This window comes from Nuphar pumila, chromosome 17, assembly GCF_984573655.1.
Source record: "Nuphar pumila chromosome 17, dmNupPumi1.hap1.1, whole genome shotgun sequence".
Classification (NCBI taxonomy): domain Eukaryota; kingdom Viridiplantae; phylum Streptophyta; class Magnoliopsida; order Nymphaeales; family Nymphaeaceae; genus Nuphar; species Nuphar pumila.
Window position 1 is genome coordinate 2,247,857 of NC_143265.1, and position 15,767 is coordinate 2,263,623.

Sequence of the window (15,767 nt, forward strand, 5' to 3'; positions counted from 1 at the left end):
TTATCTTATATGCCTTTGCTTATTTATTTACCATTTATACGAAACATGGTATTGTTGACACCATTCACTTTTGCAATAAAGTTAAAGTGCACCTTATATGACAGTTTTCTCAATCATAGAAGGCAAAAGGAACTTTAACTTCTCTAAGAACAAACCAGAATCAATTATGCGAAATTTTGAATGCAGCAGCAAGTGCCGCGCACGTTACCCTCCAAAGCCATTGAATCTTGCAGATGCAACACTTACAGACGAAGGTAGATCAGAACACAGCGAATAACAGACCTGAAACACATGCAAGAGAATATAGTTAAGAACTAAGAGTTTATTTTTTTATAAAGATCCACCACTGACGACCATCCATCTCAACATTTCTCGAGATGGCCACCACACCCATCTCAAGAAATGTCAAGATGTGCGGCTGTCAAGTAGTCACCACCATGCAGAACACTATAGTTAAAAACACTAACAAATGGCATAGAGCCATAAAGTGGTTTGGTGTAGTGGGATGGGTCCCTAGTGGCAAGCCCAGAGTTTTATGCTGCCAAGACAGCGACAGTAAGTACAGCAGGCAGAGCCAGCACGGGTAGCTCTCTGATTCTATGAGTGGTTTCTCAATGTAAATATAAAAAAATGGGATAAATGGTAGCATATGACTGGAAGGCTTCAAGAAAATTATGGATGCCAATGAATTAGGTACAGGCTTCACTGAATCCAATCCATAGCTTTTTTTTTTTTTGAAAGGCAAGCAGGTGTTAGGTGGACCCCTACCAGAACAACAGTCGCCCCATGTGGCAGAGGGATTCGATCCTGAACCTTCAACTTGACACAATACCCCACTTACCACATGGGATACCACCATAGTTACCCGAAGTTTCTCACTAGGTTAAATTTGCTTCCAAAGCGAGGGAAACTCCTTGCTTCCCCGAAATGAGAGGAAGCTTTGGGAAACACACTCAAAATATGGGAAACTCGATTCCCTTTAGTGGAATGCCCGCTTCTGCCTCCCTTCCCACATTGATTCTCTTTCACTCAGGCTATGTTTAGGAGCCTTGCAATGGGATGGAAACACAGTTTCAGTGCATTGCCAAAATATTGTTTTGCCAATGTGCGATGATGAGACAGAGTTGCCAAAAACATCATCTTGTGAATGGTGTTGATATGTGTTGTTGGGGCTGCCAACACTATTCCCAATGCATTGTTTGGGTATCCCCCCACTCCTCCCAAACAACAAGAGTATGAGAGCATGCAGAATATATAATATGTCGGGTCGAGTGAGAGAGCACAACAGTCCAACATGCATATAGAAAAACATATCAATCTAGATATGGTAATTCAAAAAAATAAAAAGAAACCTTTTTTGCAATCAAAACAATAAGACTAAAGTCAAAAGTCATGTGCATTTATTTCATATGAACAAGAGAAAAAGAGGGCTTATGGCTGCACTAGACAAAATCACACTACAAAAGATGAACTAGAATTCCTATATATGAGGAATTGAATTCTTCAACTTGAGAATTATAATTCCAATGAAAATAAAAACTCAACCATAGGAATCCCAATTCCCATCACATGGGAATCGAGATTCCCTTGTTGGGGAACCGTGATTCGCAGGAATAGGAAACACAATTCCACACTGCTTCTCGTTCCCGCTTTCTGAGAATCATGATTCTTACCTTATAGCAGTGCCTCCGATAACTATGCTCAAGACTGATTTAAAATTTCATAACATATCTGATTTTTAGTTGAACACATTTTACTGTTTGGATTTGGATTGAGTCAGATACCCAACCCAAATCCGAAATATTGACATTCCTATATTAAATGGAGCATTGGATTCCAGCATTATGCTATGCAATGGCAAAACACAAAAACAGATGGCTTCTTATTCAAAAGGTTAAAAAAAAAACACTGTATAATTAATCTCACAAATTTGAAGTCAAATAAGGCAAGATACTAAAACTAAAACTATTCTATAAATGAAATGCTTGCTGATTTATGAAGGTACAAGAATTGGATTAATGCATGATGTGCATGGGAAGCTTGGTAACGACCATGATGGCTGTACTTGTTGATTCAATAAAACATAATCATGCCATTGATACGCAAACCATCCCCCAATGCAGAAACCCTACAACATGGAAGGGAAAAATCGGCAGCACATACCAACCCATAGATTGGAGAAGCACGTCTACCAGCAGCAGTAGACCACAAAAAAGCCACAGTTGAACACAACAACAATAAGAACGAAAACAAGGCATCATAAATGCATAGGAAACTAAAGAAACATAAAGTGATTTATTATGCTAGTCACCTACCACCTTTAGCAGCTAATCTGGACAAAGATTGCAAATAATGCCAAAAATAAATACACATAATAGCAGAAAATTTATAAAGGAGACATACATTTTCATCTTACCCACTTCAATTTCCAAGAACAAAAACCTAGTTACATATCATAGTTCCAAGAGCCAAGTATAGACATAGATTCCTCTTACCTGTCATCATAGACTCAAACAACAAATCGGTAGGTGACGTATCTTCCTGCTGTTTCACTAGGTCGGATAATCTTCACAACCGCTCCACGCTTTAGCCCATAGTACCGAGCTATTGGGTCCGTAATCTGTATCCGAGGAAGCTGACAAAAATTGCAAATTTATATAATAATGAATAAATCTGGAGAGAGAGAGGGGAGGGGGGACAGGCCAGCTAATCACAATGGGTTTTATATGTAACATGTTTACAAGTCACAAGACTCAACCTCGACCCAAATGCTTGAAGAACAGATTTGATATTAAGCATACCGGCTTAGTGCTAGACAAGCATGCATACCAACAATCTGCATGAAAATGTCTACAAATATTTGTAAGGTAAAACATTCATAGGAGAAACACCTTGCCCATGGAAAGGGGTACCATGCATGCTACCCAGAAATGCTGCCCCAGGATCTGATTGAAAGCACTTAGACATCCACATGTACATCCTACAGTACAATTTTTTTTAGTGCCCTATGCATGTGTGGGTTTGCATGTGCATGCACAGGCAAGTGGGATGTGTTAGGCAGGAGGGTAAAAGAGATGGAGTTGCAGTTGAGGAAAGAAACGGACCAAAACCAGAAGCCAAATACAAAAGCTCACAACAAAGGAAAAACACCAAGCTTCAAAATACAAGCGAATATCACTCTTCAAGTATTTCTACCCTAGGTCCGACCCACTTTAAACTAGTCTCTTCTACTTATCTGTAGAAATGAATGGAATAGAAAGCAATGTTATAAATATCATATTGTATCCTACAATACAGTAAGCCGTATCGCAAACCAACACCTAGAACAATTTTAAACAGGGCCTAAAACGGGCTGAATGAGATTATTGGACCGTATTGGCCCATATTGTACGGTATCATATGACACAGCCCGTATCATAATAGTCAATCATCTTGGCAGTCAGAAAAGTGGAGTCTCAAGCAAAACACATAACCAGAGCTAAAGAGAGAGAGAGAGACATTTCCAAATGATAGCCAATTAACCAACTTACAGCTCAACCCTGTCAAATTCAGTGTTCCAACCTGACCAGACAAACTCAATTTTTTTCCCACAAAATAGACATGCCTACAAGAGATGGAAGGTTGATTCTTCTGCAAAAAGCACAGGAATAATTGACTGACTAATGAGAAGTTTCCTGCCTTTCTTTGAGTTTCCACTTAGTCAATGACACTAACCACGAAATATATTAACTTTTGCCAGGAGTGCCTGCCTGACATAGGTTCCTTAGGAAAAGGTGAAACTCTATGTCATAAAAGAGAACTATGACATGGAAAAATTTATGAGTGTTGCTCCAAAGCCTCAGCTATTTATGAAGCTACAAAGCTCGAACAGTTCCACTGTGCAGGTTAACGCTCGCTAGAGAGATATCTCTCCTTGATTCTAGGATCAGAAATTACAAATTACAGCATTTGTTGTTCAGACTTATTCAGGTCTGCAATACTCTTGTTTTTTCAGAGCACTATCACCTTTTAGCTAACATTTAATTTTAATAAAGTTCATTTATTAGAGAGAGAGAGAGGAAGGGACCAAAATAAGTTCTAGCCTCCATTTCATCACCTTCCCAATGATGGATTGCCTTCTCAAAGAGTCAAAATGCCATTCCATGCACTAAATTCTAAATAACACTCAACCAGATAATCTCTTCATTCCTAGCTAAATAGAAACTTGATGTAAGGTGTTAATGTACATGTAGTAGTACATATTTAGTATGCATTTTTGTATATATATTATACTTTGATTATACATGTAATAGGTTATGTCCATTAGGGGCATTTTGGTCTTTGCACACATGTAATAGGGTCTGCCCATCAGGGTCATTTTTGTAAATCTATTTTTCTTTTTTTATTCTTTTTATTTTCTTTAATTTCTAGCTGTTGGAGCCAGCCCAAAGGCTAGTTGGACTAGCCTCTCTCTCTCTCCCTTGTAAGCTCTATAAATAGGGATTCTTCCCCATTTGTTTGTTATGCTTTCTCAAGCATATCTATGCTCAATAATATCTATATTTTTTTTACATTGTGGCCCTTTAGTGGCTTGTGTTTGTGAGACTACTTGTGAACATGTATCTTGTCCATAAGTGACACTTTGCATTTGTGTATTTTTTGTGTTCTTGTAGCCCCTAGAGGCACTCTTTTGTACTCTTTAGTCTTTATTGTTTCATATCAGAAGAATCATCTAACTGGCCAACCCATACATCGGTCCAAAACATAGCTTTCACAATATTTTTGCCTCTTGATGCCCATTCTTCCTTCACCTCTACAACATTTGCTTTTCCAAACCCTTGATCCATTTCTCCACAAGCCCAATGTGAGTTTGCAATCTGATTCTACGCAAACCATGAGTCTCAAATTTATTCTTAGGTCAACAGCCAACAATCCGCTTTGGATAACTTTGAATCTGCCAGGACAGGAGTAATAGTATCCAAAGCACAAGATAACCACACACAATGTTTTGAATACCCCTTTTTGTATATTTATATAATATGTTTCCTTGTCACTAGTAGATTTTTATGGCTCCTAAACCAGCCACAATGTAACCTATGCATCTGCTGCTTTCATTTTAAGTGCTCAAGTGCTTCCTATGGCTTTTTTCATATCTCGCAATTTATGCTCACATGGAGGTACCATCAGTAATAATAATCCCTCAAGCATTGCTTACGTGAACCATCGGGTCTCACCACTTGATCTACAACCTTCGACTCTGTTTTCATCATCTAAACATCAAAAACCTAGCAGAAATATCTACTAGTTGAGTTCTAAATTCTCTCTGAGCATGAGCTTACAACTCTTTCAGTTTTATCATTATAATAGTAAATTTTTGACATTTAATTGAGGCATTAATGAGACGAGATGTTTCTTTTCCTTTTTAAGACAACATAATGTTATTTGAGAATACCACATAAAAAATTAACGTATTTAATCAATGTAAAGTAGCAGTGACATGCATCCTTAGGTACCTCAAAAGAATATGTTATGTGGCAAAAATCAGAATAAGAAACAACGAGATTCATCCAGGGTACGTATCTGTACATTGAGATTTATATCCCAAACATCTTTGTAAAAAAACATTAATTCTTTTAAGATGTAATCAACAAAATCACATTTGCGATGAGGTAGAAACCCAATAGATTGATCAGCTGTCTACAATCCCAGAAGCAACCACCCGCTGATTCTATACAACCAAAAAGCAGAGCAAACAATTCTAATAGTTCATGCATCAAGAAACTACCCTAGTTTACAAGATACCTGTGTCTCTTTGAGCGTATATCTCTCAAGTAATGTCTTCTTCTCTTCGGGTGTAAGCACCTGGTGCTCCGGTATAAGAACATGCTCCTTAATATTGACAAGCAGCTCTGCCTCCTGAAACGAAAAAGTCACCAAAACAACTCCCCATCACAAATAATCACCACCTGCATGAATAATGATAATTCACCCCACAATCTAACCTATCTATCAGCAAATGAAGTTCAAACAACCGATTACAGGTAAGCAGGCACTCCATTCCGAATCACAGCCTCGCTTAAAGGTTTCCGTAAATCAGAAAATTCCATCTTCTCAAAGCACGGAGTAAGTCCAACGACTAAAAGAAATAAAATACATGCAAAACCCAACTTGCTATTCCAAATTTCAGCGAATCCCCTCCATGCGGCCATGCCCTAAGTTGGGTGATTCGTATTTTGAAAAGGAACCCATAAACCCAAGGTGGGCACTAATTTTGAACAAGTCCTCTACACCTTAAATTGGGTATTTAAATTTTTTTGAAGAAATCTTCCTAAAGCCAAAATAAGGCGTCCAAAACTTCAAACCAGCAACAAAATTCCGACAGACACAAAGAAAAAGGAGCAGAGAGAGAGCCTGAAAATCACAAACGCAAAAAACAATAAACATAATACAGAATATGGTATGCAGGGAAGAGATCGTTACAAACATACCTGAAAAACCTCCAGATGGAACTTGACAGAGATCTCCTGGACGCACTGCTTCGCGAACGGCGTCAAGTTTTGCTGAACCACGAGTATGGATCGGAACACGTTCTCGCCCTTCATGCGTTCTGTGTAAGTCTTGATCGTCTTCACCCCTACTTTGGCATCCTCCGGGAAGAAAACGTAGATCTGAAATAAGAAAAGAAATCAATTCTCGATGAAAAAGAAACAAAACCCAAATCACCAAACGCAAGAATTCTTCGTTTAAAAGGGTAACCATCAATCAAATAACTCTTGGTGTTATGGTTAGGGTTTTGGGTACCATGTCTGAGGGGTCGTTCCGCTTGGACCTGTTGATTTCGAGGCTATCTCTCTTGACGTCCTCCCCGTGCTTGGCGATAAATTGGGCCTTGGTCATGTTGATGTCGGCTTCGCTCACCAGGTAGCTCCGGTCTCGAAGCATTTGCATTATTGTACGCCGGATTCTGAAGAGCTTGCTCGTTTGCTCGTCCATCGACATCGTTTCTCCCTCCCCCTTCTTTCCTCTCTCTGTACTCAACAGCAAAACGACCGGCGGGACGCGTATATAGGAAATGAGAGAGAGAGAGAGAAAATAGGCTAAATTAACGTAGATCCGATCCGAATCTGATATGTCCTGGACCTTTACCCAACCAAATGGGTCAAAATAGTTCACAGGTGTCAGCTTGGTAGGGAGGAAACTATTTTACCTCAAGGCTCTAACCATGACCGACTTAACTCTAAATCACTAACAACGCAACTCGTTTGAGCACCGTGCAGATATTCTTATATCCAAACCGAAATGTAATAAAATGAAGCATGATCTGCCAAATAACAAGCATAATCTGACTCATTAAGGATCACAGATATTCCTATCACGGCGAGGGTCCTAGTGGCAGAGTTTCCTCTTAATTCTTAAAAGGATCAATCTATGATCTACCTGCTACCAGTCTTTGGGTTTATCAGTGTAACTAAATAAAAAAAAAGGTTTTTGCAAGAAAGTCTACTTTATTAGTAATTTAAAAATTAGACCGGCCTTAACCCTTTCAGCAAACCGGTCCTCACGTTTTTAGTCATTGCAAAAGAGTTCTTCGGTTCGGTAGGCGTTAACATAACTATGATTAGGCATTTATCCCAGTCTAATGGTAACAGAAATTTACTTTTATACCCCCTGACCAGAGGATTACCTCCAAACCCTAAATTACTCTCACCCGCACCTTCACGCTCTGCGCATCCTCCTTAGTGGACAGGTCAATTCTGCCATTGGGATCTCTCTCTCTCTCCCTCTCTCAAATAGTGAGTGAATGGGATAAAAAACAGAAAATTTTCTTGGGTTTTTTTCTTGTTTTCTTTTTCTTTTCTTTTATCTGATATATTCTGATTTGGTGATGATTTGGCATAACGGCTGAGGAATGGTCCGATTCTGTGTTACAAACAAAAGATGTAGTGAAGCATGTTATATGAAACTTGTTGGGTGAAAAACATCCATAACAATACCACAGTTCCTCCTCAGCTATAAGAATATAAAAAAGAACAATAATACAAGCTATTGGTTTTGTAATCCTACGTGGCCACTAAAAGCAGAATGACAAAACAAGCCCTCGCCAAATCTTGGGCGCCATTTTTTATTCTTAAAAAAAGGACTAGTCAGCTTTTGCAATCTATCAAACTCACCTTCAATTGACAAAATCTAAGGGATTCCATGATTTTTTTTTATAGGCAAGCTGGGGTTAGAAACACCCCCAGGGCCCCACCAGTTATAGATTTTAACTTGCAAGGTCCCAACACAAGGTGAAGTGCACTCATTGCTCCTAACAATGTTGTATGCAAATTAGTCTGTCTTATGTGTTTTTTGCAAAATGGCCATTATAAAGGTATAACTATCATTTTTCTTATCCTCAACGGATGCCGTAAGGGAAGATAGACGGGCTATTAACCTCAGGAACCTTTTTGCAAGAATTACTAAAAAACCATGGTATCCCATGTGGTAAGCGGTGTCCTGTGTCAAGCCCAAGGCCCAGGATCGAATCCCTCTGCCACATGGTGAGGCTGTTCTTCTCGTAGGGGTCCACCTAACCCCAGTTTGCCTTTCTAAAAACAAAAGCAGGGGATTAGTTTGCAAAAATACGTAAGGTTGGGACTAATTTGCAAATAGTGAATAAAGCAGGGACAATTTTGCAAAAAATAAAACTTTCAACTCTTGATGGATCTAAATTTAAGATGTAAAACAGCCGAACCTGACCTGAATCAAACCTACCAACCCAGACTCATTATCTATTTGATGCAATTTGAATTTGGGTCAGAACCAAACAGAAACCAGAGATCCTGCCAACATTTGTGGCTGGATTCAGGCCTAATCTTGCTAGATCTGAATCTCAATATAAAATATAATTAGTCAATCCGAATGCAGATCTCTGGATATGAATCTGAATGTATCATGAGAAAATTGCGATATTTTGAAAGTATTACTGATATTTGTGAATGGGGCAGACATGGAGAATTGGTGACGCTGTTGATAGAGGCAGTGGTGGTGAACCAGCTTTGGGTAAAGGTCTTTCAGACCTATCATGGAAAAGATAAAACCAGCCTCTTGGCCAGCCAATACTAGGGCTTAAACTGGGCCTTGTCCCATGTGCAGTGAGACTTGCTGGACCAGGTCCCGCCAAAAACGCCTCGCCGACCCAAGCCCAGCATGATACCCACTTCTAGTGGTATGGGCGCAGGATGGAAACTGGGCTAAGGATCCATGGTGTGAGCTAATATTTTTAAAACAAACAATATACAGTGAGTTGTATCTATATAAACCAATCATAATGTATCTTGCCACTGTATTTTCTCACTATCTTACTAATGGATTTTTTGGTCATTCGGCTGAGGTGATGATGGGCTTGAGTGCCGAACCACCTAATCTCACATTATTATTATTATTCTTTTCTTTTTTTCTCGTGGTTTGCTTGCTGATGTTTACGCTGCATAACAAAGTTATAAAACTTGGAACAAATAAGCATACTAACAAAATAAACTTTTATTTTTCCTATGTGCTGTGTCACAGAAGGATCTGTCAAATCACTTTAAGTGATCCGACTGTTAAGAGTACCAGACATGGATCTGATATTCAAAACCAGATCCACACCCAAGAAGGATCCAGAAGGTCAATCTCTCCAAGATAAAGCTCACAATCCTAAGAAGGATCCAAAAGGTCCATCTTATCTTGATAAGGCTCACAAAGATTATGCTAAGGAGTCACCGGTTTGGATAAAGCCCACACTCGAGGAGTCTTTGGTTTGGACTCTCTCAAAAAACGTCTCAATGGAACTAACCTCTCTTAGATAGAGGACTTTAAGAATCCTGTCAACTTCTAGCCCAAGTGTCTCATATGAAAGAGGACACTGCTTTATATTCTTTATAAACAGCAATACAGGTCGACCCTCACCATTGAGTGTTGAAGAGTGGGTTTGTGGACATAGGATCGATTAGATACGAACCATGTTAAAATTTGTGAGTTTGTGTGTTCTTGCCTTCATTATTTTCGCAGTTCATGTCTTTGTTTATGGTATTGGAGCACACGCCTGGGTGTCATGGCAGCTTCAGCATCATCTAAGTCTAAATTCAGAGATAAGTTCTATTTTACCAGCTCCAACTATTTCTTGAGTACCAAGATGTCTACAGACAACTATTTGTTGTGGGAATCTCAATTTATCTTACTGTTAATCTCGTATTATCTACATAGTTTGATTGATGGATCCAAACCATACCTAGCCAATTTCATTACACGATTAAAAACAAGTACTCAATCCTGAGTACATCAAATAGCAATGCCAAGACTGGTTCCTCCTTAGCTGGTTTATCTCCTCCTTGACTGAACACGTTCATACACATACACAGGTAGTTTGAGGTCTCGAAAGCCTTGAGAGAAACCTATGCAGCCCAGTGTCGATCTCGAGTATTGCAGTTAAAAGATCAAACACTCAAAAAAAAAAGAGAAAAACATTGATGAGCTTTTTCAAAAAGCTAAATCCATCGCCCACCAGTTGTCAATGATAGGCAAACCTGTCTTAGATGAAGACTTAATCTTGTTTATTTTACCGATTGTTCCTCTTGATTCTCTCGAAGTATCAATGTCTATTTATTCAGATCCCATATCCATAAATCATATTCATAGTCTACACCTATCAAAAGAAACACACATAGCTGAATCTACCATGGTCAATCTAAGTCACAGGAATTCGACAAAGCAGGTGCCACACCCACATCGACGTGATGCAGGTGCAACACCCAGTGTGGTCAACACGACCCTGGGTGTGGTCAACACACCCAGGATCATTTTCATCTAATTTTTTGACATAATTTTTTTTTGCCCGATCAAAAGGACTGTGAAAGAGGATTAGGGAATTTTTTTTTTGCCCTAATCCTCTCCTCTCCCGCGTAGCTCTGCTCTCTCGCTCGCCTCCTCTCCTCTCGATGTCTCTCAGGGGAGCTCGACGCCACCTCCTCCTCTCCCTTGTCGCAAACCTCCGACGATCGTCGGCATCAACCCCACCCGCAACCCCAACGACGCCCGGAGCCACCTCCTCTCCTCTTAAGTAACCTCTCCCTCGTCCCCTTCTTTTGATCTTCCCTCATGTTGTACCCCCTTACTCTCTCTCGCTCTCTTGTTGGGTTGGCAAGGGAGGGGCCGAGCCCCCCCGCTCCCTCTGATTTCAGGGGAGGGGTCGATCCCCGCTGCTCCCTCTGATTTTAGGGGAGGGGCTGAGCCCCTCCCTGCTTCCTGTTTTCGGTAGGGGAGGGGTCGAGCCCCTCCATGCTTCCTTGTTTTCAGCAAGAGAAGGGTCGAGACACCTTGCTCCCTCTGATTTCAGGGGAGGGGCCGAGCCCCTCCCTGCTCCCCTGTTTTCACAGGGGAGGGGGTGAGCTCCTCCCTGCTCCCTGTTTTTCTGATAGTTAGGGGTGGGCGAGGCCCCAACCCTTCCCCCCCTCCTCGTTTTCCCTGGACGGGTCTGGAGTTGGGCTCGGCCTGACAGACCGAGCCTACCCCTCAACCTTCCTTTGTGAGCCAGGAGTTGTGAGTTGGACTCAATATTATAAATCTTGATTGTCTACATAATTGATTTTAATATAATTTTTTTTTGTGTTTTCAGGACAAAATGACGAATAAAAAGAAATGACTTGCATTATCCTCATCCCCACATGTGAGTTATGCTGCTAGTTTTTTTGATAGTTATAGTGGGAGTGATGATGTGTGGCCACTATGGGTACATGTAGATAAGCTTGCAAAAACTGAAGGAAGTGGTGGAAACAAGAGATTTCAATGCAAGCTCTGTGAAAGAGAATTTGTTGGGTCTTACACAAGAGTAAATGCTCATTTGTTGAAGATACCAAGACATGGCATTTCAGGATGCAGAAAAGTTAATGAGGCAATATGAAGACAATACAAGAAGAATATGAGAAGAGAAAGACAATGAGTGATTCTTGTACAATTAGCGTGCCATTTGAAGGCTACCAAAAAGATACTGAAAAAAAAAGTCAATGTAGGTAGATGAACGATACAAGCAACATACAATACATATGGAAGAGAGGATATAGATAGAAAAGTAGGAAGGTATTTTTATTTTAGTTCACTCACATTTAATGCGACTAGAAATCCTTATTGGAAGGATTTAGTAACATCTTTGGCAAATTGTAATTTGAGTGGCTATGTGCCTCCAAGCTCAGAAAAACTACGAACCACACTTCTTGCAGAAGAGAGGGCAAATGTGGAGAGGTTGCTGAAGATTAAAAAATATTCATGAGAGCAACATGGAGTTTTTATTGTTTCTGATGGATGGACAGATATTCAAAGGTGTTCATTAATCAATTTCATTGATTGTTCGCTTAGTGACCCAGTATTCTTGAAAGTAATTGATGAATCTAGAGAATATTAAAATGTCGAGTATTTGAAGGGATCGTTTATAGAAATCATAAAAGAAGTGAGTGATAAGAAAGTAGTACAAATCATTACAGACAACGCTCCAATTTGTAAAAGTGCAGCGTTGAGTTTGAAGAGTGAGTACCCTCATATTTTTTAGACTCCCTATGTAGCACACAACTTAAATTTGGCCCTAAAGAGCATCTGCAACCCCAAATAAGAAGAAAATTCACAAGCATATGTTTTATGTTCATAGATTGAAGATTTAGAAAGAAATATCAAAATCATTAGGAATTTTGTTGTTAACCACCATCATGCTAATGCTATATTTAATGGGCATTCTGACATGAAATTGTTGAAGGTCGCTGAAACATGTTTTGCATCTATCATTGTGATGGTGAAGATGGTTAAAAAAGTGAAGAATGCTTTAGTTAGCATGGTGACTGATGAAAATTTGACATTATATTGTGTTGATGATGATATAAGGCTCAATAAATTAAGAAATTCATTGTTAATGATGAGTTTTGTGACAGAGTGGTATACTTAAATTTACGCAACCTATTTGAGAAATGTTAAGAGAAGATGATAATGATGAGCCTATGCTTCACAGAGTTTATGAAATGTGGGATAATATAATTAAAAAAATATAACTTGTAGTTTTCAAGCATGAAGAAAAAAAATCCTGCATTTGATGATTAAATCTTTTTTAATCATATTCATTCAATTTTAGTCAGAAGATGGGATGAGAGCAACACTCATTTGCATTTCATGGCACATCCTCTTAATCCAAAACATTGTGCAAAAAGTGACATGCAGGTGGTATTCGTTGTGTCCTTCCAAATTTAGACCCAGAGCTATCAAGACATAAAAATATGTGTATGATAAGACTTTTTTCAAAAGCATATCTTTTAAATCAAGCCACACAAGAGTTTGGAAATTTTTTATCTTTGAGATTATATAAACCAACATTATTCGCGAGAGAGTAGGATAATATAGATCATATCACATGGTGGTCAACATTTGGATCAGAAGCACCTCTTCTCCAACGTCTTGCATTAAGATTTCTATCGCAGCCTGCTAGTTATCTTGTTGTGAAAGAAATTGTAGTACATATTATCAAATCCACAACATGAAGAGAAACAAACTCACCAGCAAGCATTCAGAGGATTTAGTATATGTTCATTCAAATCTTTGACTACTTCCGGGAACCAATGATGACTATAGGTACTAATTTGCTCTCTTAGTTATTTAATTATTTCTTAATTTTTCATTTAAATATACTAGTATTGTATTTAACATTTTCAAATTGGGTTTGTAACGCAGACAAAGAACATCCAAATTTTGGGATGTAAACCCAGAAGAGTGTGACTTCAAGGTAGAGCATGATTTCAACATGACAAACATGGATTTATCTGAGCTCAGTCTTCCTTATAATGATGCATTTGATGATGAAGAAGAAAATTATTAAGATCCATTACTTTATCGTCATATACATTGTAGGATATACTTTTGGTATGTAATTTAGTTCTTTTCTGCTTTAATTATTTGATTGATATTTAGGTTGATATATTGCATGCATGATGAATAATATTATGACAATGTTAATTGTTAAAACTTTAAAATTATATATATATATATATATATATATATATATATATATATATATATATATAATTTTTTACATTTTTATCCTATCGCACCCCCGCACCCAAGGTTTTTTAAAGTGTCGCACTCGCACCCGCACCTGCACCCATGTGATATAGGTCATGATGTTGCGCCAAAAGCAAATTTCAACAATCGATCCAATAATAATTTCAATAATAACTTTAACTGAGGACGCGATAAAAATTTTCAGTAAGGTGATCGGTTTAGAGGTCGTGGACGGTCCTACAATCAAAAAACTCCCGGAGTAACCTGCCAATACTGTGAAAAACCAAATCATATGCCCGTCAATGTTTCCAACTTCAGTGAGACACCACCTCTGAGTCGTCACCCATGACCTAGCGTCTACTTCTAATTATTCAAGTGACGGTTGGTTCCCAAATTCAAGTGTCGGACATCACATGGTGCTAAATTTGAGTTTTCTATCACTTCATTTTGATTATTATCGCAATGATACAATTAAAGTTGGTAACAAAACAAGTTTGCCTATCTCTCGTATTGGTGATTCTATTTATTCTAATGCTGGAACAAAATTTACTTTACAAGACATATTACATGTACCTCAAATTAAGAAGCAACTTCTATCTATTGAAAATTTTACTCAAGATAACTATGCTATTTTTTAGTTTTACACATTTCATTGTTGTGTTAAGGATTTGGTAACGAGAAAAGAAATTTTACAAGGAACAACTAAAAATGAATTGTACTATGTTCATCTCAACCCCAATAAGGAAGCTCATGTTGGAGAACGAATGACCACCTCATAGTGGCATTGTCTATTGGATCACCCAACCTTGAGAATCGTTGAGCAAGTTATCTCTAAATTTAGGTTGCCTTTCATTAATAAGGTTACTTCTAGTGTACGTGTGATGCTTTTTTTTAGTGTTACTCAAAGAAACTGCCCCAAGCGCAGAGACCTAGCTGAGCTGGCTCGCCATACAAAGGTCTTTATCCATGTCAACATAAAACTCCAAGGGCTTACCCCTCAACCCTAGGGAGTCACCAAGCTTCGGTTTTAGCATGTGTGATGCTTGTCAAAAAAGAAAATACCATAAACTTTCCTTCTCTCCAAGCATGCATCAAGTTTCTAAACTGTTAGATTTAAATTTTGTTGATGTGTGGGGACCTGCCACAATTCCTGGAACTAAAGGTTTTAGATATTATCTTAGTTTTGTAGATGTTTTTTCTCAATTTACTTGGATTTTTTTTATGATAAATAAATCTGATGTGACATTTATATTTTCAAAATTTAAAGTGCATGTTGAGAATATTATTGGCACAAAATCAAGTTTTTGCAAATTGACAGTGGAGGAGGGTTTAAGGACCTAGATACATTTCTTGCTAACTCTAGGATTGGACATCGTGTCATATCCTCATACTCAAGAACAAAATGGATCTGCTGAGCGCAAATATCGAGATATTGTCCAAACCGATCTCTCTATTATGGTTCACGCCCATGTCCCGACCCAATTTTGTGGTAACAATTTTTTTTCAGGATGAACTGAACTGGGGAATGAAATAAATACTTCTCTTTGTGGCAATACCTTTTCCTTTTTTTAGTGTAACTGAGGATTTTATAAAACTCATAACATGGAGCATATGTTTTTTTCATATCAAGTATATCCTAAATAAACCTTAGAAGGTGTCTATTCATATTTTAAAATTGTACAGCCAACGTTGTCAACCTTGAAGGTGTCGTGATGTTGATTATACTTTTGATATAA

At 38.5% G+C, this 15,767-nt stretch overlaps 1 protein-coding gene across 1 annotated transcript; it reads right to left on the reverse strand.

Moving 5' to 3' along the window:
* LOC149811343 (DNA-directed RNA polymerases II and IV subunit 5A-like) lies at positions 1–7,040 on the reverse strand. The gene is made up of 5 exons (XM_089993564.1): positions 6,781–7,040; positions 6,468–6,647; positions 5,782–5,895; positions 2,496–2,635; positions 1–282 (listed from the first exon to the last, which is right to left on the reverse strand). Exons 1-4 carry the CDS (start codon positions 6,976–6,978, stop codon positions 2,510–2,512), a joined length of 618 nt encoding a protein of 205 aa, XP_089849690.1. The 5' UTR covers positions 6,979–7,040; the 3' UTR covers positions 1–282; positions 2,496–2,509.
* Positions 7,041–15,767: the final 8,727 nt, after the last annotated feature.